The sequence below is a fragment of the Centroberyx gerrardi genome, chromosome 2 (assembly GCF_048128805.1).
Source record: "Centroberyx gerrardi isolate f3 chromosome 2, fCenGer3.hap1.cur.20231027, whole genome shotgun sequence".
Taxonomy (NCBI): Eukaryota; Metazoa; Chordata; class Actinopteri; order Beryciformes; family Berycidae; genus Centroberyx; species Centroberyx gerrardi.
In genome coordinates, this window is record NC_135998.1 from 29,389,370 (window position 1) to 29,411,447 (window position 22,078).

Genomic DNA, 22,078 nt, shown 5'->3' on the forward strand with positions numbered 1-22,078 from the left:
TGAAATCCATGTGGAGTATCATGCAGGAAATGAAGCAGCTTTCTGGTAACCCTGAGTCACAGCGGCCAGATCAGACATGCCCAACTCCCACTCATGTTTTGTTACTTGGAATTGGCCTTTACAAAAGCTAAACCAGTTTCAGTATCCAAGTATGGTGAAGTCAGTGGTCTTCAGAGAGAGTGTTAAACTGAAACCTTCCAAGTCTGCATGAATGAAAATAGGGAAAAAAAGACAAAAACAACTAGAACAGAGGTGTTGAGTCATGTTTTATGATCAATGCGTCCCTTTAATAAGCTTGTTTCTCATGGTCCGTACAGTGTGCTGCAGAGGGAAAACCACAGATTGGAGAGAAAAGGAGGGAACACATGTATGTACAACGTCTTGAAAATGCTCTCTCAGGGGAAAAATATAAACAACACTTCTTTTTATCACTCGTTCCTCCAGTCCTTTACAACACAGACACGAGAGTTCGGAGATCCGTAGACAAGCTGAATATATTATAAGTCCACTTACAACACGATGAATAGAAAGGTGCTCATGGTTTTAAGACACTCAAAAATGTACACAGAAGTTAAATACTTAGATGTATAAGCTTTTCCTGCCTCCGACTGAAAATTAAATTATGTTCCCCAAAGGTTTCCTTAGGTCGGTCATGAGGTTAACAGAAGAAATGTCATGTCATGTATCATATCTCTAGTGCTTTTCGCAGCAAAAAGGAAGAGTAAGCTGAGGCCACTGCATATGCAAAAGTGCAAAAGAAGATTATATTGTAAGGAGGAGTTATTACCCCTTAGTTTGTTTCATTAGTAGAAAGCCCATAAAGGGCTTTTACCAAATGGCATTATCAATTATACAGGATATTTTCTGTACATGGTGGTCAAATAAAGTTAATCTCAATTTCGTTGCGCCTCTCTCTTTAGGTTAAAACAATAGAAAAATAAGGAAAAGTAATTCCAGCTGCCTAAATGAATGTATAAAAACAAACATTGTCATTGTTCAGTCCGTTTCTCAGTCCGTAACAATCTGATTTGACAGTAATCAAGCATATTGCATAGCAATAACAAAACGAATGATATCCTATTGAAATGTTTTGACCGTGTTGTGACACTGCCCAGTCTCATTAACAGCTGTTCACAAGGAATACACACCACACCCTTTCAGAGTGGAAAACAAACATCTTTAGAGTAACTGAGAAAGCAGTAGCTCATTTACTTCAGGTTTTCAGGCATTTCTGAGGTCAGTAAGTGAAGCCTGGGACACAGTCGGGGATCCGTGTCTGAGAAATGGCCACTGACCTCTGCCCATTATCAACTATCAGACTGAATGCCCAGACTCTTGAGCAATGGCAATCAAAGTATCAGACAAGCATCCAGTTATGCTCAAAATTGTGTCCTCCCCTTGACTTAATCACCCATTTCTAGATGATGAAATTTTGGAGGTTTTGTGGAAAACTCAACTGACAGTGAAATCTATGTATTTACACATATAATAACAGGAGGGTGATAATTATTTTCTTCTTTAAAACTTTAAGATTTGAAGCTAAATGCTCTCCTCAGGTGAACCACCTATTCCATGCTATGCTCATGTTTTCTGTATTAGATTCCATCTATGGATCTACAATCCCAAGACGATGTATCATATCAATCGCAATGGCCAAAAGGCCGAAATAGAACAATTATGAATGGAAAATTTAGTTCAAAACCCCCCCAGACAATTCCCAAATATGAACTCTGAGCAGCATATGACACAAAGTGAAAATTTAGCTCATATTAAACAAGAGGGATGTCAGATTAGATTCTTCTTATATTCAAAGTCAAGTCATACCTTCACATGCTTTTCAATAATTTCATTTTCACTTTGATATAATGGAGTACTTTGTGCAGATCTCAGTCCAAAAAAAATCCAAAATAACTGTTAAGTCAAGAGATGCAGAAACTGTTCAGCATGATCGTACCATCATGAATAAATAAACAGTACCTAACATTATAAAAAAGTAGCATTCTTCTACATATTCGACCATTGTTCATTCAAAGGTTTCTATGGCAAGGTAAGAACCAAACTCAATTGAAAACAGTAATTGCTGCCTTATTAAATGCGTAACTGATTCATTTGCTATCCAACCAGTGCTCAAACTATTCTCAAAAGGTTCTCAAGTGCTTATGATTGCTAAAAATCCCTACAATAAAATCAGACAAGGGGAAAAGTGCATTTCTATATAGCTAACCACCAAACTGCATCAATAACTGATGATTGTCTGGCTTCACTGAATCTGCTCTACGGTTCTTAGTTCATGTGCAACGTTCAGACAAATCAATGTCTATGATATAAGTCAATATAAGCGTCCTCTCTCACAATAAGGAGAAGTGTAGCGTTCAGAAATATTAAAAGCACAGGAATTGTATTGGCACATCCTCTTTAGTGTTAAAGTCGAAGGATCCACTTTGGGAAAAGCTGAGCTAAAAAGACATGCTTGCTTTTTTTTTTTTTTTTTTTTCATAACAATAGGTGAGATGCAGACGGAGTACCACCCAACAGGAGATGTGTCGACTGTTTGGAAAAAAAATAAGTTAATTGCAATCTATTCAGAACAGATGCAGTCGGCTCATTTCGTTTGAAGTAGTAAGAAAAAAGGTTTGTTCATGTGAAAGTTTCTTGCAAAAGAGCCTCTTCTGTCATGGCGTCTCTTCAGTCAGATGTAGCGACGAGGTCGGGTTGCACGAAGGGTGAGAGTAAGAGGTCGATCAGAGTTTGTGGACAGGCTGGAAGTTCAAACACAAGGTTAAGTAGGGGGTGAGTCAGGCTTCAAGTGGCAGATGGGGAAGTGAAAGACGACTCACGGGTCAGAGCCGGGGTCAGTTGAGCCGTTCTTTGGCAGCACGGATAGGATGCTCTCTGCCTCCTCGTACATCTGAGGAAGAGACAGGACGTTAATTGCCAGATGCAGTGTGACACACGTCTTTATATATATATATATATATATATTAGGGCTGAAACGATTCCTCGAGAAACTCGAGTAACTCGATTACTAAAAATCATCGATGCAAATTCTTTGGATCGAAGCTTCGTTTAATCCATATACGGTAACTATATACACACTCAGTGTTTCGCACGGATGATTATTTCTGTTGCACAACGCGCTGGAGAAAGAGAGAGAAAATAACGAGGGGCGAAGAGAAGAGACAGGCCAGAGAAAACGACAGAAAGTGTCCAAAGTTGCGGATCCAGTGTTGCCAACTTGGCGACTTTGTTGCTAGACTTAGCGACTTTTCAGACCCCCCTGGCGACTTTATTTCTCAAAAGCGACTAGCGACAAATCTGCCGACTTTTTCTGACCATGGGAAGCAATGTTAATGTGTTGAATCCCAAAGCATTTGGCAATAAATTGGTTCGGCTGATGCCGGTTTTCTCTACTTGCTTGTCTAATCCAGAGAGGTCTGACGGTCACAGCGCTTCCCACACACAGCGTAGCTCCTTCCCTCCGTTGAGAGCAGGGACTGTAGGATAGGGTCCACTTGTAATTGCTACCGGCGTACGCCGAAACTGGCCCGGGTGGGCGGAGTCAGTACTTAATATTAAAACGGGATGAGATGAAGGCTAGTAAAGAATGCACGTTAATTATGGCTATATGTAATGGCTAGTTAAGAACGTAAATCAATATGGTGGCTAGTTATGATGTCCCTAAGTTAGCTAAGTTTTGCTCAAGAAAATAACCACAGAAAATAAAATGCTGCAGTCAATTTGTGAAAGCCTGAGCTTCATTCATGTTATTATTATTATGATAGTCACACACACATACACACACACACACACACACACACACACACACACACACACACACACCTACTCCCCTCACAGTGATGCATAAAATACCCCAGAAAGCAAAATATCAGGTGGTGTAAGTAGCAATTGGAGCCTAAAATGCACCAGTCCAATACAGCAGGTATATTCAGTTTAGTTTGATTGCAGTGAGTAGGGTCAGCAGGTGTAGGGCAACCCTTCAACATAGTAAATAAATGTACATTAGCCAGTCTTATGAACTTGTATGATATTTAGGCCTAGTAATAAATATCAATAATAATAATTATTTCACCTCGTTTTCAGTAAATCACAGCGTCGTATGGACAGCTTCGTGCGGACAGCTTTTCTCTTTTGTATATTTACTATTGCTCTTTAATAAAGCAAAAGTATTTCTTATCCGATTACTCGATTAATCGATGGAATAATCGGTAGAATACTCGATTACTAAAATAATCGATAGCTGCAGCCCTAATATATATATATATATACTTATATACAGTATATACTTCCTTAAAATCCCCACAAAATGAACTCCTTCCTGGAAAACAGTGCATGTACTTTTAGTGACCTTATGCTGCACCAGTAGTCGTAAATACAAATTGAAACCAATAAAACCATCACAGATTTTTGAACAGTCCCACCCCTCCCATCAAATAAAACTGCCTCTCTCTCCCTGACTGATATTCCATTGGTTTACACTTTTGAATGATGTCTCACTGCATTCCTTGATGCATCAAATCAAGGAAGTAAAGATGCTGTTTCATGGGGTCTTTAAGGGAACCGTGGATTCAAGATTTAGCACTGAATAAGACACATTTAGAAAATACAAATGAAAAACCAAAATCCTAGCTTGTCTTAAAGGTAGTGCTGATCTGTAAAATGTGGCTATAGGATGGTAACTTTAGTCTTTGAGACCCCATGAAGTTAAAAAGAATATCTTTGAGTTGCAAAATATTTATCCATTAGCTACTCTGAGGAGATGATACAGGGCAAAAATGTATGCACATTTAATCTAATAATCTAAATCTAATTTAATCTACTGGAAAGCCTTTCTCCAGTCTTCCTGGAGACTGTGCTAAGTGATGCACACCCCTGCACTTGAGTACAAATATTTGTCTGACATCTCCCACTGATCCCCCACTGGTTTCCTCTCCATGGTGACATGTATACAGTGTTATTTTACCACAGAATGACATGCTAGTGATTTCAACAAAGGCACAATGATACCAGTAAATTAAACAGGCATGGGGAATAATCTGTTCATCAAATCAAGGAAGTAAAGATTCATCTGACTTGCTGCTACAATACTGCGTCAGTTGCTGCTGTTGAGCAATGGCTACCACTGTCATCAGTATGATGTGTTTTCCCACTGTCCTGCCCACTTTGCTTCATATCAGAGTCACATGTTGTGAATGAGCTCACATTTCTGCCCCGTGGGGTCACTAATCAACTCCAGACATCTTAAAGAAACATAGCGTGCATTCATCCTTACCGGTATAAACAGCACGTCTTGGAAGAGCTCCTGAATGAAGCGGCGCGACGGCAGTCGAAACATGCAGTGAGCCAGCAGGTAGGACACCTCCGAATAAAGACAGATGTCGTCAAACGCATACGGGAACTTCTCCTTGATCCTGCCGAGAAAACACATACGCACACAAGCCCGTCAGGATTTGTGGTAGAGTTGTAAGATGTCTTCTACATGCGTGAAGACCCAGCTTGTGTCTTACGTCAGCAGGCTGGTCTCGTTGCCTTTGGTCCCCACAGAGGAGCTGAGATTGACGACCAGACGGAGCACCTCCTTCCTCAGCAGCACCCTGCCGGCCGGAGCGTCCTCCGGGATGGACTTCACTCCTGCCAAGGCGCAAAGGGCAACAAGAAACACAAGCACGGGGTGAGCCAACGACACAACAACACAGTGTTGCTTAATACAGCAGCTTGAAATGTGGGAAGAAAGTTTTAACTGTCAGCTACCTACCCAAAACCAGCTCTGTGCTGCGGGTGCTTCCCGCAGAGCCTTGGGACACGGTGTCACTGCAGCCAGACACACCTGACAGCTTGGTTTGGACCATGACCTCCAGGTGGTTCTGTGGAGGCGGACTGCACCACTCAGAGAACGGGGACACCTCTGTCAGGTCTGAGGTAGAGACAAAAAGGAGTTACACCAGAAAAAAAGACGATAAAACATTAAATGACCTAATGGCAATACTAGGCAGACTGCTCATTAAAAACAAATACTGTAGATATGAATGGGAATCCACCTGGGTGGCTGTGGTGAGAGTTGAACCCGAGCACAGACAACCCAGCACAGTACAGACAGTTGTCATCGTTGTGCTCTTGGAGACCCGTCTCCTCTGAACCCAGCATCTGCTGCTGCTCCGCCCGGCTCACCGCCATCAGCTCCGTGATGCTGAGCTGAGAGCGAAGCCCTGCTGGACGGCAGCCGTCGCCGGAGCCTGAGGACGCAGCAGACGTACAACAGAGGCATGAGCAGAGAAAAAAGCTGCAGTCAGGAGAAGCAAACTTAAATCTAACAGTGTTGACTATGTCCCATTTCCCCGAGACTGTTACCATCAGAGTCTCCAGAGAAGAATTTGGCAGAGCGATCTTCAGAGGGTGGGCTCGTCCTCTTCTGGAAATATGGCGTTTCTTTAATCTAGAGGAATCCAAGAACATCATCCCACTCAGTTCAGGTATCTTCAAGCATAGGAAGAGTCAAATGCCGTAAAAGAGGATAATCATTACCTGGAACATGTTGTTGATGTTGACAGGCAATGCGAGGCCTATGTAGTCATCAGAGCTGCCATAGGTGGCAGAGGACACCATGGAGCGCACTGAGGAGGAACGCTGCAGCGTGGTTTGATTGATGGGGCTCAGCAGGTCTTCCTTGTCCAGGGAAGCAAAGCTCAGAGCCTTCAGGAACCTGGAGACAGAGCTACACCATGAGGAAGGCAATAAAAACATGAATTAATCATATTTTCTTGAGAGAATTCTTCTGTAGCTTATTTTCATGCCTTATAGCAGTGATTCTCAATCAGAGAGGAGGAACTAATCAGTGAAATGAGCTGCTGTAGTGTTTGGTTGGAATGAAAACCTGCAGACTCCTGGGCCTCCATGGACCATGACTGAGACCCACTGCCTCATATGAACTGAGCACCATCTCATGGTGGAATCCTGGAATTACATGAAACCTGCTTGTGGCTGCAGTTAACCAAGCCTCAGTTTGCCTCAACATCAAATGGGCCATGGGTCAGCTGTGAGTGACAGAGGGCATTTTTACTCACTGTATACAACTGTATTCAGGCTGGGATGTGTGTAATGTACACTGTGGGTTTGAATCCCACTAACAAGCTTTATTGCATGGGCTCTTTCCCATCTTGCTCTAAGCTATATACTCTAATAAAGCATATACTAATATAATGATATAATAAATGAATGTATTCACCACAAATTCCTTGACCACCCAAATGTGGTATCCACAGTAGCCAGTTAATGTACTGGTAATGACAAAAGACTTATACCAAGATGACCCAGGATCAATACCTTTCCTCTCCATTTTAAAAAAATAAAAAGGTAGCTCAGTTACAGTTGACTTAAGATTGAGGTGGAATGTCTTAATTAATTATGTATTCAGAGATAATATTACAAATTATTAGGTTATCTTCAGTCAGTGCTACTGCTCAGAAAATGTAACATGGCCTGATTAGAATACCTATCTATAGAGAATATTCATTTGATGATTACTGACATTTAAAAGTGTGAGACTGTTACCTTCGTGGAGTGAGTCTGGAGTCCAGGCTGCCCGTCTTCATGGTGATGGCATCAGTGAAGAGCACATCTTTGGCCGGGGAGGCCAGGGCCTCGCTGTGGGACAGAGACGGGTGGATCCGCTGCTGCTGCAGCCTCCTCAGAGTGGCGTAGCCCAAAGCGTCGCGAGGACTCGTGTAAGCGTCGCGGGAGCTCGAGTACTTCAGCGTGGCGTATCCCAATGCGTCTCTGGAGTTGGAGTACATGAGGCTGCAGTCGGTTAAGCTACTCAAGGTGGTCACTGAGGGCGACTTGAGGGACTGGGCTCGGCGGGGCAAGGTATGGGAGGAGCCGGGGGGTACGAGGGAGGTGGAGCTGGACTTGGAGAGTGAGAGCGGTGTGGAGTAAGGTTGGGGTGTAAGTGAGTGCATGTTCTGGATCGTCTGGGCGCTTATCACAGTGTTGAGGCTGACGCAGTCAGTGTCAATAGTGGAGGGCAGGGTCTCCCTGGAAGGACTGGAGCTCATGGAGCTGATGCCGCTTGTGGTGGTGTCTGTGTTAAAGCTCTGGCTGCGGCTCTTAAACTGGGCTCCTCCCCCTCCTGAAGGCCCATCTCCAGCCAGACGCTCATGGCTGCTCTGTTCTCGGTGGTTCTCCGCCGCCCCGACCCCTGACCCGTCTGTCTCAATGGCCCGTGGCACCCTACCTTCCCCCTCTATTTCCTCCTCCCCGATGCTGGGGGTACTGCCACGATTCTCTGCGGCTTTATTCCCCGCAAAGGAGGTCTCCAAGCCCACTGAAGGGCTTTTAGCCAGATGCCCGACATTGTCAACAGGGAAGACGTCTGCTGCTCCGAAGGAGTAACTGGTGGGTTCTGTAGTGGTGCGTTGGCGCCCCTGTTTTCCATCCAGCCCTCCTCCTTGGCCTCGGCTGCTGCCTTTAGGATCACCGGTGCTGCGCAGCTTCTTCCCAGAGAGAGACAGCGAGTGGAGAAGACGATTACGGAAGCGGCTAGAGGCCAGCAGGGTGAAGGGGCTTCGATCCTTCATCAGTTTGGGGCACATGTACAGAGAAGGTTCCTCTGGGAAGTCACAGCCTTCCAGCCTCTCATCATCTAGGATATACAAACCTACAGATGATTAGTACATAATACTTGTAAATAACACTTAAGAGTAGGGGACACAACAGCAGTTCTTGCTGCTTGTAACTCGGTCAAGAAATGAAATAATTCTTGGGGCTTACTGGGTTGTACAGAGTCACTCTCGCTGTTGTGCCTGGAGCTTGTGGACTCGGAGGTGAGGCTGAGGGTGCTGGAGAGCGAGGACAGCAGGTGGTGGGGCTTGGGTTGCGGCTCCACCTCCTCAGGTACTACGGGCCACAGCGAGCGCCGGCTGTGCCTCACAGCGTCCCAGCCCTGCTGCTTCAGCACGTCGCAGCCCTGCCTCGTCTTACTGATGAGGCCCAGCACGTACAGACAAGTCCTGCACAGAACCCGCAGAGAGAGATTAGAGGTAGTACACGCATAACACCTCGGGAACTTTGTACTGAGAGCTGAGTGAAGGCAAAAAGAAAGCAGGTTACCCTCTGATGGACAGAACCTCACAGTGCTGGGCCAGAGCCACTATATCAGGGATCACCCCCTCCTCCAGCAGTAGGTTCAGACCCCAGTTTGATGAGCCTATGTTACCCTGGAACACAATTCAGGAATATCAACTGTGAAAATTGATTTTATTTTTCTTAAAATTACATTATTTTCAAATATCAACAAAGGATCGGAAGCACAGTCAAGGGCATTTTCATAGGGAGCCAGGTCTTTATGGATATTAGCATTGCTGTTACTGACCAAAGCCCAGAGTGCTGCCTTCAGTTGTTTGATGCCCTCCCATTTGTCCAGGGTTTGAGAGCGAACAGTGTAGCTTAAATCAGGAACCACATTCTGTGGGAGGAGGAGAGGAGAACTAACAGACACCGTATCAAAGTAAATGTTGAAACTTGTTAACTTGCTACCTGGAAACTGTAGCTTGGGGGGTTTTCAACATTTTTTGGCATGAGATTTTCTTTTCTTTTAGTCTGTTTTCCCCAGGCACTATATGGTACACAATGAAAATACACTGCAGCTAAGATAAGATTCAGATAAGATAAGAGAAGCACTTTATTGATCCCCTGGGGGAAATTCAGGTGCCACAGCAGCAATTGGTGGAACAGTGCCAAGGAAGTCAAGTGCAGGAAAGGTAATAAAAAAAAAAGGAGGTACTAAAATAAAATAAAACAGGAAAGGTACTGTACGTAAATATAAAAACTATAAAAACTACTTTCTCCAAATGCATGCAGAAAAGCTTTCTCTGTAGGCTGTGTGTATGGATTCACCATATGGTAGCATCAATCACCACCTTATTTGTAATATCTTCCTACACAACACTTAAGTCACCTTAACAAAGTCTGTGAATGCAAAAAAAAAGTCATGCCATATTATGCCCACAAAAAAGGAGAAGGCCCACTGAGTGAAATAAGACATTGATTTGTCTGAATTTACATCACTGCTGCAAGCATGAGTGTAACTGAATGACATGATTAGTAGTATGAGTATGAGTAGAGTAATATACTATATTTTTGTGATTTCACTGCAAGGCACACAGCAACCGACAAAACCCAGGTTGCCCACCCCGACTGTAGCTGATGTGCAATGGATGCAGGTGAACTTACCTGAGCTTCCAGTAGATGGCAGCCTGTCTTATCATGCACTAGTTGGCCATACAAGTGCACAGGCAGGTAAACATTTGGCCTCTGTAACCTGCCATACCAAACATAAGCAAAGAGGTTATATCTTAAACTCAATCCAAAACTCACTAACTACCTAGAGATTTCAGTATGAACGTCCTATCAGGAACGGATTATAACCAGTCAGCAGAAAAATTGAAGATCCTGAAGTCCTGAAGGTAGAAATGCGCTGTAGGCATCAGTCACGTCTTTTCAAACACATCAGTTGTTTCCAATACTAAACACGTCAAGTCAAGTCCGAACTTGGTTCCATTTTGGAAGCTAGAGTGACAGCTGATCAAGGCAAAATGACTTCATGATACAATGGCTAAGTATGTAATTTAGCTTTTAGCATACAATCATTAAGATATAAGAACAAAATGTGAACACTGTTAACTGGCCGGTCTCCAAATGTGAGGCAGAAAATTGAAAAGACCATAGAACATCTTTTCTATCAGTCTAAAGAAACAAAAAAAGATATAATGATGGTACTCATCACAGTGGTGAAATAGAGCTAAATGCTGTGCATCAAATATTGCTTCCATTGTAAAGGATGATATTAAATAGGGTAATCAGTGCTGAGGTGACTTGCCTTTGGTTGCTGCGGCGTACATAGTTGTCTCCATCAACAGGCTTGCGGTACGTGGTGAGAGCCTCATTGAGTTGTTCCTCAATCATGTCCACATACTTCAGGTTATACTCCTGTAGGGAGACACAGAAGAGAGGGACAACAACAGATGGTTTGGATAAGCTGAGAAAAAACAGAATGACATCAAAATGCTTCTATTGGTTGAAATGTACCTTCTGCCATTTCTCCAGCTGTTTGGTGATATACCCCCTCTCGTTGAGATAGGAGAAACCCTTTGGAATGGACAAAAACCTGGTGGTAATACAGACAGCATGGTGAGAGGCATTCTTCCAGAAAGACCCTGACATTCAACGGCGATGCCTGATACTTAGGTAGTTATCTAACCTTAGCAGCAGTAGGACACCCTTGTCCCCTAGGTGTGTGAGAGCAGGCTTCATCTGTATCAGAGCATGAAGGTTGGCCTAAAGAACGACACCAAGCAAAGAGCAAAATGTCAGTCAGCGATTTCAAATACACAAGTCTGGGTGGTCTCTGACACCTCAGGAGTAATTCCTCTCTCTATCTCTGCCGCCTGTTCCCTCACCTTGTCTTCACAGGCTTCATCCAGTATGTCCAGTGCCTCCATGGAAATGGTCTTGTTGCGGTCATGAAGCTGAGTGACAAGGAGCTCGATGCCCCAGTTACTGAAGAACTCCACATTGGCACGCAGCAGGACCCGCAGGTGCTTAGTGGCATACAACCTGCAGTTCTGTGCTCAACCCATACAAGGCAGCGGATGATTAGACACAGACAAGGTAATTAGGTTAACAGAGAAAGAACAGTGTGATGAGTTGGACCTAATAAAACAGAAGCATTTATCCTGCATAGCCTAGATCGGTGCCAGTTCAAACACTACAGACCGCTATGATTATATGAGAAGGTGCAAGGCTTTTTTCTGTTAGAGATACAGCTGTGTCGTCTCTTACATCAGTGGCAGCAGTGAGGATTTTGGAGAGAATGACTCGAGCCAAGCCGTCTCGACTGTAGTCCAGCGTGGAGACTGTGAGCTTCAGCAGATGGTCTTGATTCTTCAGAGTGCACAGGTTCAACAGGCTGGGAGAACAACAAGTAAATATTACTGTTGTATTACTGTTAAAGCTCACTGAGAACACAGATTTTTAAGAAGTTATACACTAGAGACTGACCACTGGAAGACGCTGCACTTCTCCAGCATCTTGACGCCATGTGGGTGGGCGGACAGGGTGCCCAGGAAGAGAAAGTAGTGCTGGCTGAGTGTGGTCAGCAGCCCGTTGCTCTGCAGACTGCGGTCAGGTTTGAGCCCAGCAGAGGAGAACAGCCACTGGACAATGTCCTTCACCAGGTCCTCCAGGTACGTCTGGCCTTCCTAACAGGCAGCCAAATACATATGGAGTGAGAGAGAGAGCCGAGATATATCACCAGGATGACAAGAGAGAGAGAGAGAGAGAGAGAGAGAGAGAGAGAGAGAGAGAGAGAGAGAGAGAGAGAGAGACGGACGAAATAAAATAAAATAGCCCCCCCAAAAAACTGCGATGATATCATATATCGCAATATTTTTGCGGGACAGTATCACGATATAAAATTGTGGATATTGCCAAAGCTTAAGATATATACAGTTCATACATACACATACATACATACATACGTAAATGTGCAGAAACAGGCTGTACAGGCCAACACAGAAAAACAAAACACACATAACGTAATCATGCCATTAAAGAAATGCTATGTGCTACACAGTGCGCTTTCCCCTCACCTCATCAGACTCCAGGAGAAACTCTACGAACTGACAGCCGACCACAGTGAGCTGCCTGGCCTTGTGATGGTCCAGCTCCAGGCTGGCATACAGCTTACTGCTGGGCTTGTAGAAGAAAAGCAGCCTGCGCACAAATCTGCCACACACAGAAAATATACTGTTATATACTTACTAAGCTGGCACAAAGAGCAGGGTTTGCAGCACAGATGAGTATGTTGTTACACTGATTAGACCGCTCTCTACAGTATGTTTTTTCTTGAAGCAATCTGAGGCAAGATGCAGTAAACTAGTTGGAGATAATGCATGACAGACTGTTCATTAATGTTCCTAAAATCAAATGAGAGCTCAGATGTGAGTGAAAAAACCACTTACTTGTGCATTTGTTCGTCCTTATTGCTACGCAGAGTAACATTTGGCCACTAGAGAAGGGAATAAAATAACATCAGAAAGTAAGATCATAAAAACACATGAGTCATAACCATACTAGTTAAACAGCAATCTATAAAGTATAAAAATAATCAACTTCCCAGAGTTTAAATTAGGGCTAAGGACCAAAAAGGGGTTGTAGGCGTGTTTCCGGTAGGCACACATGATAATGCATTATGATGAAATACTTCTTAATGAGCCTGAGCCCCAGGCCAAGAAGCTACATTTCTCATTTGGGAAATGGGTTGGAAAAGTTGAAGAAGTCCTGGGAGGGCTGATATTTTGAGCCCTGTTCCAGTCTGCTTTACCTTTAAAATGGTTCCAATGAGGACCCAGTTCCAGTCCAGGTTCTCCTTGTGGTTGAGGATGTGGCTGTCTCTCATGTTCATCATCAGAGCGTCCTCAGTGTCCTGTGGTACAAACAGAGCTGCTCTTCTACTGTAGAGAATTCTGTTTTATTTTTTAAAATTTGCATTTATCTATTTTTTGTTTTAATCCATCCCCATATTTAGGGGTTATATTTTTAATTAATTAATTTTAATTAATTTTTAAGTGCTTTTAGACTCAATAGTGCCTGTAAGCCAATGTTTATTGTCTTTAGTTATTGTGAGCAGCTGTTTATGTGGCTGACGGTCTGGCCCAGGAAAAAATAGCAGCAGCATTAGGCTTTATCTAAAAGGAAACTGTTAGATGAAGACACACACAAACACACATACACACACACACACACACACACACACACACACACACACACACACAATGCAGACAGCTTCCAGCACACTGCATCGCTCAGAACTGGTCACAGACAGTTTGATACTTGTAGATGTCAAAACAGATTATGTTCAATACAAAAGCCGAATACACACAGTCTTTCACATACACACTTCAGTTTGCTTGTAGGTCTGCACCGCTGACGACAGTCCCTCCAACATTTTGGCATCATCCCAATAAGCCTACGTGGATTTTCAGGTATACAGGCAAACATGTATACACACACACACACACACACACCATCCCACAAACACAGCTCTGCTCCGTCTACACGTTGCCATGATGTTTTCATACCTTCCTTGTTTATCTATTAATGATAAAAACTACTCAAAATAACATGTCTTACTATTTCCACAAACATCCTGCGGTATTCCAGTCATGTCTAAATTCCATGTTTAAACCCAGATTTAAATATTATAGAAAACACAGGGCTCTGTTACACTTATTACTGCAGGGAGACGGTGTGATGTGTGTATACCTTTATTACGAATATGTCTCTCTGGGGTCTAAAGTGCTGGTCTCGACAGTAGTGCGATGCCACTGACTTGCGGAGGATGTGATCCAAGTAGAGACTATTAGGTTTGGGCCCTCGCTTCTTTTTCTCGTGAAAGCGCTTCAGGTAGTTGACTGCAGCGCTTGCCCGTCTGGAAAGCAACGTCATCGAGTTCAACGCCGCTGCGCTAACACTCTTAAATTACATTACATTACATCTGCGTCACGCCTGGTGTCTGGTACTCACAGTCTCTTCTCCTGAGCGATATCGAAGGAGGCCGCCATGTTAATGAGAGTGGGCAGGCAGTGCAGGTGATGGCTGTGGCTGTGAGGGAGGATGGTGTTGGCCTGTGGGGGGGGGGGGAATCAAACTTATGTACAAAAAAAACATAAAAAATCTGTGGCAAAACCTGGAAAACAGACAAACTCCCATTTTACCATATGGAGGAGTTCTCCCAGCAGGATGGTGGCTCGTATGGATATGTTGTCATCACTGCTTGTGATCACCTCAACCAGACCCTATGGAGGACAGATACAGGGCATCTCAAACCGGTATGATGGAGATACTGATATGGCGATAACAGACAGATTCTGTACCGTAAATGATTTTTTACCTCTAGTAGTCCACTCTTGATGAAGGCAGATAGTACCAAAGCCAGGTAGTTGTCCATTAAGTCTGGCCTAGTGGAACAGAAAAGAGCCAGTTTACAAAAAAAAACATTGTTATTTCTGACTTAAATCTCTACAATATCTTATCTTTAACCAGACATGACTCAAAGAGAGATGACTGGCATGACCACGTATTTATTTACCTTGAGCGCGATCGATGTGGAAGAAGTATTTTAGCCTCGGAGGCCACAAAACCATCAGACAGCCTCCAGCTGTCCTGAAATCTACTTGGGTCTAGACAGGAAATATATGAAATTTTGTTAAAAAAATCAGGTGATGTCAAAAGCGAATCACCACAGCCTGATATTCTGCTACAGCGGATGCAAAAACAAAGGAGGCAATGAAAGTAATGTCACTGTACCCACCTACACTAATAAGTGCTTCAATAAAGTCTGCGGTCCCGACAGGTATGGCAAGCCGGAAGATATCATACATCACCTCTAACAAGCCTCTCTATGGGGGCAAATAGAGACCTGATTTTAACATGGTCATAATTGAGCTGTATTCAATTATTATTGCTTTACAAGTAAGGATTTCCTTGAGAACCACAGTAGTCATGTTCAGATCGGTGCATTTAGCTCGGCTCTATACAGAAGCACAAATCCCCACTGGCTTGGGTTGCCTTGTCTTTTAGCCAGAGGGTGAAAGTGAACGCAAAGAGTGCATTCTGTGTGTTTCAGACAAGCAGGCAAATGTGACTATTACATTACACAGTATACCTACCCTCACTTCCATATTTGGTATACACAGTAAGCCAATGAGAGACTGGATTCCAGAGTTGCCCGACTTGCAGAGGTTAATGATGCCTGGAGGAGAATGGGGTCAGGTACGGTTAGCCAGGGAGATACATGTTCTCGCCAACTACACACACTATGTGGATACACACTCAAACATTCTGCAACGTCATAAACAAAGAAATGTTAATGAGGCATTCAGAAGTGAACAGAAAGTACAGAAGGTACAAGCGCTCCTCCTAGGACTTTAAAGGCATGTATCATTTGACCTAACAAACATTACTGTAAATTCAACCATTTACCTGACCAGGAGCGAAATGAAGCAACTATAGACATTTTACTGGCCAGGAATCGAGCCTCCCTGTCCTCCCTGAAGTCAGCAAATGAAAAGAGGATTCAACAAAAAAAAACACTTTTTACTTTGTACTTGTACATACTTCAACAGACTTCGCTGAACTCACTTAAGCTGCCCCTCTGCTGTATCTGGGGTGTGTCTGTAGTGGAAGTCGGTGTACGGGGCCAGGATTTGCTGGGAAAGACACATATATTTAACGTGGCACATACTTAAAGAGTTACGGCATTCATCCACTTCAGATGCAGCCGTGTACGGGGTTTGTCGGTACCTCCAGTTCGACATCACAGCGAATGTACTGCCTGGTTTGCGGGTGGTTGAGGAGGTGGAGGATGGTGGTGATGAGCGCTTCATTAATGCGGCTCAGCTGACAGTCGATCACGCTCTTCAAAATGGTGCTGAGGCCGCCTCTCTGTGCCACCACAACAGGGTTCTTCAAGGCTGCAGAATAAAGGGAGCACACAGACTTGTTCCGCCGCCACAGTTACACTATTGACGTCAGTGAGCTGATACAGTGTGTGCGTGTGTGTGTGTGTGTGTGTGTGTGCGAACGTGTGCGTGCAGGCTGTTTTTACTCACAAAGCTCGCAAATGATGGCGATGCAGGCCCGGACCATACGATCTCGTTCGTGCAGCCCGTCGTTGCCCACGGCGATGAGGGAGTTGGTGACAGAGGAGGGGAAAAGCAGTGCATTCACAGTGATCATCTGTATGAGGCAGCAGAGACACACAGCGCAATGATAAACAGTGTCGGGCGTTACATGTTACTTTGCAAAACGTTAGAGTACTCAGACTACTTTTCTGTGGTAACAGGTAACTTAACAGTTATCAGCAACACACTTGGCAGCACAAGCCATATTGCTACAGCATGATTTTGAAGTGGGTAATGCTTTTTAAGGTAAGTAACAAAGTTAACCAATTCGGGGTTTTTTTTTAAGTCATTTTCCCCAACACTGATGATAACATTTGAGTGACCAGCTGAGATTGGAAAAAAAATAAAAAATAAAAAATGAGACCAATACCACATTATCAGTTAAATGCAAGTTTATAAAAAGAGAAAAATATAAAAAGCTATAAAAAGTAAAGCGAGTTTTCAGATACAGAGTTTGTTAATTGCAGCTTGTCTTTAAATTTCACCCCCGATCTTTAATCTAGACTTTCAAAGAGTCAAAAATGCTTCATCTGTCAATCTAAGACTATGTTTCTGTACATTGGGAGATAAAAGCTCCATAATCTAAGATGGGGCCAAGTCATTTAGTGCCGTAAAAGTCATCAAAGAAATCTTAAAATCCAATCTACAATCAACACCAAAACAACATAAGGTAGCTAAAATGTTATATAATCACTCCTCTTGGCTCTATTTTAAGGCTTAGAATAGATGTTACTTAGTCTGTTCAGATCACGATACAGCCTTTCCAAACTGGCAAGAGCAATGTTGTTGTTAAGATGCTGTGCACTTTGATAAAGGTAATGATGTGTTAATGCACCTGGTCCATTTGTGATAGTAAGCAGCTATGTGAGTTCATGGAAAAAATATTTGTTGGCCATTTAAGCAAATCTCACCTTTCGCACCAGCCTGAGGGCCTGTGTCCTCTCCACCTCATTACTTTGCTGGATATCTATGCACCTGGGATTGAATCAAGGAGACATTGAAATTAAAAAGTGAATTGTGAAAGTGTTACAAATCAAAAAAACAACTTCCAGTGACATAAAAGACTATTCATCCCTAACAAATAACCATCTCTTCCTCATCAAAAATTACTGTACATTCATGAGAACAAATGGATTTTTTTTTACATCCAAGATGCGCATAATGAATAACCCATCATTCATTTTCAGCAATTCACACATTTTTTTAAGATATACCACCTCTTTACTACAGAAATGTGCCTCTCTAAATGCCTTACTCTCACCAAATGCACAGTTATGAAGTTAATTTCAACATATCAATATTAGAAACAAAGAGTAAACTGAAGAAACAAATGATTCTGATGGAGAAACTGAGAAAACAAGACAATGACTATTTTTCATCAGGACAGTATTGATAAATCTTTATAAATCTTCTTATACCTTTGGTACAGATCATATCTATCTAGTATTAATACTAGCCAGATGTGCAAAATCACTAAAATGAATGACATTTCTTCTTTTCTTATCATGTTTGCATTCAGGTTTACACCCAAGTCGCAGCTGGAGACCAAATTGCTAGGTGTTATACATAGGGGCCCAGATTTACCTTTCGCCACACCACATTATCACCTATAGAGATTATATTATTACACTCACCTAGCAATCAAATAGTCCACCTGAAGCCGAAGCACCTTCTCTAATATACTGCTATCTCTGATCAGGTAACGTAGAGTTCGTAAGCCGGCTGCACGCACCTCCTTGGCCTCATTCAACAGCGCTAACCGGAGACTTGGAGAGGAAAAAGGGGGAAAGCAGTCAATCATAATCAAGAGCTGAGTAGCCAAAGTAAGTCAGTGTAAAGAACTATTAATTATGAAGTAGTAGATATGTCCAAACACTCACCAAATAATTATCTCTTCATACGTAAACCCAAGCTTCTCCTCGGAGTGGCCGACATGGCAGAGAAGCTATGGGAGAAAGATATACATGAAGTGGCAACAAGTTAACATCTCATTACTCAGTGCCTGCTGCTCATTGATTTTTCCCACCAACCTTTATGAAGTTGTTCAGGTGACCGAGCTTGCGCATGTTGGAGACTCCTTGCTGCTTTGCAACATTCTGAAGGATTTCACGAAGGTTGTCGGCAGGATCTGAAGGACGAAGAGCGAGTGAAGAACAGCAACACTTTCAGTCCTCACTAACACAGTTTCAAACGTTACATCTGGATATTTAGATAATGTGGAACAAAAGTAGAAAAAAAAAGATTTCAGATAGACACTGCCACAAAATCTGCTGAAATGTATTGCTCATAAGATTCCCTCCAGTAAAAACACATGATTAGATATATTGTATAAATTCGACATATATACTGTTCAGGTTAGGCCAGTATAAGCGCGTCAAAGATTCATTATTAACACGTGTCACCAGCAGCCAGGACATTAAACTGGAACAATAAACAAAGTCTGATATGAGGCCGAGTCTAAATACTGGTACCCACAGCAGAGGAACTGTCAGACAAGTAAACAAGTCCACAGCCTCCCTGCTAGTGTGCAGCTATCCATCTCTGGACTAATCCAATAAATTGTAATAATACTAATATGAATTTGGCAAATCTACTCATCTGAGTTAGTCCTTTCCAACAAGATATTACATTTTATCCTGCCAATTAAATCATGTAAATCATGTGAATCCCATTGTAGAGGTGCACCAATACCATTTTGTTTTTCTTTTGTTTTTAAATAGAAAACGTTGAAAAAAATAATGTTAACACAGACTATCGTATTTTAAAAGATGTAATTAAATGACACCATCCAATTTTGCAGTTATACCATGGTCTGTTAGAATAGTGAGGGAACAACATTTCCGATGCATAAGATTGATGATGATGATGAGTTTTGCTCCATAATCATTATCATGAAACATCATTCTGCTAGAAAAGTTTTTGGTGTCTGTGATGAATCCGTCATCGTTCTCTCTTTCCATTTTGGGCAATGCTATTCTAGGCCTCGGTAAAATAATTCAGCATAGAGTTAAATAGTTCAAAGTGCTCCTGAGCAGATTACTGTGATTGAACAGGGACACTCTGTCCCTGTAATGAGGACGCTGTCACATCTGCTTCTATGCCTCCGTGCAGAACTTTGATGTTTTCACTGCTGTTACAGACAGTAGTCTGCAACAAACAGGGAAGTGATGAATGATCACTGAAAACGTCATTCCTTTCTGATTGTCGCGGCTCGCTGCTTTCTAGGCGATCTAAACAGCATAATAATAGATGAACCACTGAGGACCTGAGAAAAATAACAAGGAAAAACTAGACTAAGTACACTGTGCTGAAAGAAAACTGAATCATCCACAGTAGGACCCTTGCATTAATCTATATGTGTTGATGTCAATGAATTTCAATATATCGTCCCATCCCTAGTTATTTGCACACTTTTGTACTACTCGTGTATACAGTGGTATTGACTATGTTGATGTTGAAGTGTTCACAGCAACAATTCAAATTCATATTCACTACTGGACATGACAGATTAATAACTTATAATTATAAGACCATCCACATTAGGCTATTTCATGATGTGAACCTGCCAGAAATTCAGTCTGGGTTAGTGTAGCATTAGTTTTCTATGAGGTTTGTGATTGTTACAGCTATTCACTTGGGGGAAAACATCAAAACTTTTTTTTATTTGTACCATTGTACTATTTACAATCCCTCTTTGTGTTTGTTGCCTCCTCCTCAGTCCCAACCAGTCCATAGCTTCACTCCCACTGTTCAACTTGCTTAACTCCTGCCCATATTTCTCTTTTAATCAGAGGAGAAAGTCATGAGCTGACAGCCATTTCATGCAGAAGTAACATTACATGACAGTGTCTGTGCGGGAGAAGAACATATACCAGAAGAATGAGGAAGATTAGAGTGTTGCTTTGCGGGAACACTAAATAACTTCATGTTGAACAGCATTGACACTGAGAAAGATCAGATGCCGCTGTAAACACATTCTTTAATTCACTGTTAAAGAGAATCTGGTGTTTGATGCCTAGTGTTTAGGACGTGTCGTTGTCGTTGACTAAACACAGCATTGTTATTGCAGCTCAGTGTGGAATAAAACAGCCTCGCCTGCAGCAAGCCTCCCGTACAAAAATTCCTTTACTGGAAGTTGCGTCAAGCCACCCAGAGTTAGCCCGAACATGACCAGAAGTACGACTGATTTGCCTTCAAAATAAAAGCCTATAATTTGGCATTTTCGCCAATTATTTTATACACTTTGATGCACTTTCCCCCTTTATTTTAGGGCACAGGGTCAGCCAGCTCAAATCAATGTAATCGGTGGAATCATTAAATTAAGTATGGATTGATATTATGGCTACAAAACAAATAATAACAAATATACTGTTGCATTACAGTGCATGGTATTTCCTGATGAAACAGTGTCTTATGGGCATAGTAAATTTAAGGCTACAACAATACATGATAGCTTAGACACAAAAAAGGATGTCTACTGATTATGTTTTTTTCCTATGTTGTCAGTAATTGTCAGAGTTGCAGTGGAGATTAAACCAACCTTAACAGTTACACCCACCTTTGTATTTGCAGAATACATCTTAAACACTGTTTCAGGATGAAATTAATCTTAATGGTGTAAATTCAAAATAGTTACTCTTATGATGACCACTAACTCGAGGTCATGGTTTACCTTACTTTTTGTTTACCACTACATCATGTTTTGACTAGTGCCACATACATAAATCATTTAATTATTATACGATATTAAAAAAAAAAATTAAAAGTCAATAAGGGTTTTAGTTTGAAAGTTCTGACCGGATGTTTTATGTTTGATTTTGTCTAGCTTGACACTGCTGACTCTGAGACTGTATGTCTGGTAAAATGCAGGCTAAACATGCGGGATACAGGCAGTGTGCAACTGAGTTGGCAGAGCAAAGCCAGACCATTTTCGCACTCAGTTTGGACATAACATCCAGAAAACTATGTAAACCACAAACAGCACGATGTAAATGAACTGTAAGGTAACCACAAAGTGTGTGAATGATGATGCCTAGTGGGGATGCTGAGTCCGGTCTGTCACCAACCTCACCATAACAACGTTAGCTGTAACCTACCTCTGGACAGATCCAACGGTACGTTCTCCTCCCCGCTGTCATTCCGACCTGTCAGCACAAACAGCATGAATGAGGTCAACTGGACAAAATGCCGACACAATGTCAATGTCGGAGACAATTTCATATTTATCTCGCGGGTTGTGTGGTCAAGGCGCGCGGGCGAAAATCTGTCTCACCTCGCATCCGACTGCTCCGAGACGGACGGCCTCGGATGCTGACCGCCAT

At 42.6% G+C, this 22,078-nt stretch overlaps 1 protein-coding gene across 1 annotated transcript; it reads right to left on the reverse strand.

The window, feature by feature from the left end:
- Window positions 1-249: 249 nt before the first annotated feature.
- On the reverse strand, window positions 250-22,078 carry LOC139923522 (rapamycin-insensitive companion of mTOR-like). Its single transcript, XM_071914296.2, has 40 exons — window positions 22,030-22,078; window positions 21,854-21,901; window positions 18,788-18,885; window positions 18,638-18,702; window positions 18,392-18,523; window positions 17,669-17,732; window positions 16,686-16,812; window positions 16,378-16,547; window positions 16,216-16,283; window positions 16,057-16,124; window positions 15,744-15,826; window positions 15,386-15,473; window positions 15,164-15,254; window positions 14,966-15,032; window positions 14,790-14,870; window positions 14,599-14,699; window positions 14,338-14,503; window positions 13,397-13,498; window positions 13,035-13,081; window positions 12,663-12,798; window positions 12,073-12,272; window positions 11,854-11,980; window positions 11,472-11,636; window positions 11,273-11,349; window positions 11,101-11,179; window positions 10,892-11,001; window positions 10,246-10,333; window positions 9,386-9,478; window positions 9,124-9,230; window positions 8,785-9,023; window positions 7,765-8,671; window positions 7,567-7,701; window positions 6,541-6,718; window positions 6,331-6,451; window positions 6,057-6,224; window positions 5,774-5,932; window positions 5,526-5,649; window positions 5,291-5,429; window positions 2,838-2,908; window positions 250-2,759 (listed from the first exon to the last, which is right to left on the reverse strand). The coding sequence occupies exons 1-40, from the start codon at window positions 22,076-22,078 to the stop codon at window positions 2,690-2,692; spliced, it is 5,208 nt and encodes a 1,735-aa protein (XP_071770397.2). The 3' UTR covers window positions 250-2,689.